Genomic DNA, 1,459 nt, shown 5'->3' with positions numbered 1-1,459 from the left:
CATGTGTCTGCGAGTGTCTGCGAGTGTGTGTGAGTGAGTGTGAGTGAGTGTGAGTGAGTGTGAGTGTGAGTGAGCGTGCGTGAGCGTGCGTGAGCGTGCGTGAGCGTGAGTGTGGGTGCGAGTGCGTGCGTGCGAGTGTGAGTGTGTGCGAGTGTGTGTGAGTGTGTGTGTGTGAGTTAGTGTGTGTGTGTGAGTGTGAGTGTGGGTGCGAGTGTGTGTGTGTGTGTGAGTGAGTGTGTGTGAGTGTGCGTGAGCGTGAGTGTGAGTGCGAGTGTGGGTGCGAGTGTGTGTGAGTGTGAGTGAGCGTGAGTGAGCGTGAGTGTGCGTGAGTGAGTGTGAGTGAGTGTGTGAGCATGTGCGTGAGTGAGTGAGTGAGTGAGTGAGTGAGTGAGCGTGAGTGCATGAGTGTGAGTGTGAGTGAGTGTGAGTGAGTGAGCGTGAGTGTGAGTGTGCTTGAGTGAGCGTGAGTGTGAGTGAGCGTGAGTGCATGAGTGTGAGTGTGAGTGAGTGTGCGCGAGCGTGAGTGTGCGTGAGCGTGAGTGAGTGAGCGTGAGTGAGCGTGAGTGCGAGTGTGTGCGAGTGTGTGCGAGTGTGCGTGAGTGGGTGCGTGAGTGGGTGCGAGTGCGTGTGTGTGTGGGTGCGAGTGTGTGAGTGAGTGTGAGTGAGCGTGAGTGTGAGTGAGCGTGCGTGAGTGTGAGTGTGCGAGTGTGTGTTAGTTAGTGAGCGTGAGCGAGAGTGAGCGAGAGTGAGCGTGAGTGAGCGTGAGTGAGCGTGAGTGTGCGAGTGCGTGCGTGCGAGTGTGAGTGTGTGTGTTAGTTAGTGTGAGTGAGCGTGAGTGTGCGTGTGTGTGTTAGTTAGTGTGAGTGAGCGTGAGTGTGCGCGAGTGAGTGTGAGTGAGTGTGAGTGAGTGTGAGTGAGTGTGAGTGAGTGTGAGTGTGAGTGTGCGTGAGTGTGGGTGTGGGTGCGAGTGTGTGCGAGTGTGTGTGTTAGTTAGTGTGAGTGAGCGTGAGTGTGCGTGAGTGTGCGTGAGTGTGAGTGTGAGTGAGTGTGAGTGAGTGTGCGTGAGTGTGAGTGTGAGTGTGCGTGAGTGTGGGTGTGGGTGCGAGTGTGTGCGAGTGTGTGTGTTAGTTAGTGAGTGTGTGTGTGAGTGTGAGTGTGAGTGTGCGTGAGTGGGTGCGAGTGCGTGCGTGCATGTGTCTGCGAGTGCGTGTGTGTGTGAGTGCGAGTGTGCGTGTGCGAGTGTCTGTGCGTGTCTGTGCGAGTGTCTGTGCGTGTGAGTGTGTGTGTGTGTGTGTGTGAAGCTGTGCTTGTCTTTCCAGCTAATGCGTGATCATTACAGGATTGGTTACAGGAGCAGGTGCGTCAGAGGAGTCACAGGATCTGCTGCGGTGGCTTTGACGTCTGTGTAATGGGTCGTGAGCTGAATGCTGATGTTTGGGGTCAGAGGTCACTGACGGAT

General features: G+C 55.9%; 1 protein-coding gene across 1 annotated transcript in view; it reads left to right on the top strand.

Moving 5' to 3' along the window:
* Nucleotides 1-1,408: 1,408 nt before the first annotated feature.
* The window catches only part of agbl5 (AGBL carboxypeptidase 5), a 13,329-nt gene continuing 13,278 nt past the window's right edge, over nt 1,409-1,459 (top strand). The window contains 1 exon segment of the mRNA XM_016256367.1: nt 1,409-1,432. Coding sequence (XP_016111853.1) covers nt 1,409-1,432 — 24 coding nt within the window.

This window comes from Sinocyclocheilus grahami, unplaced genomic scaffold (assembly GCF_001515645.1).
Source record: "Sinocyclocheilus grahami isolate Dianchi unplaced genomic scaffold, SAMN03320097.WGS_v1.1 scaffold1423.1, whole genome shotgun sequence".
Taxonomy (NCBI): domain Eukaryota; kingdom Metazoa; phylum Chordata; class Actinopteri; order Cypriniformes; family Cyprinidae; genus Sinocyclocheilus; species Sinocyclocheilus grahami.
The sequence above is the reverse complement of the archived record's forward strand: the minus strand, read 5'-3'. Positions and strand labels throughout refer to the sequence as shown.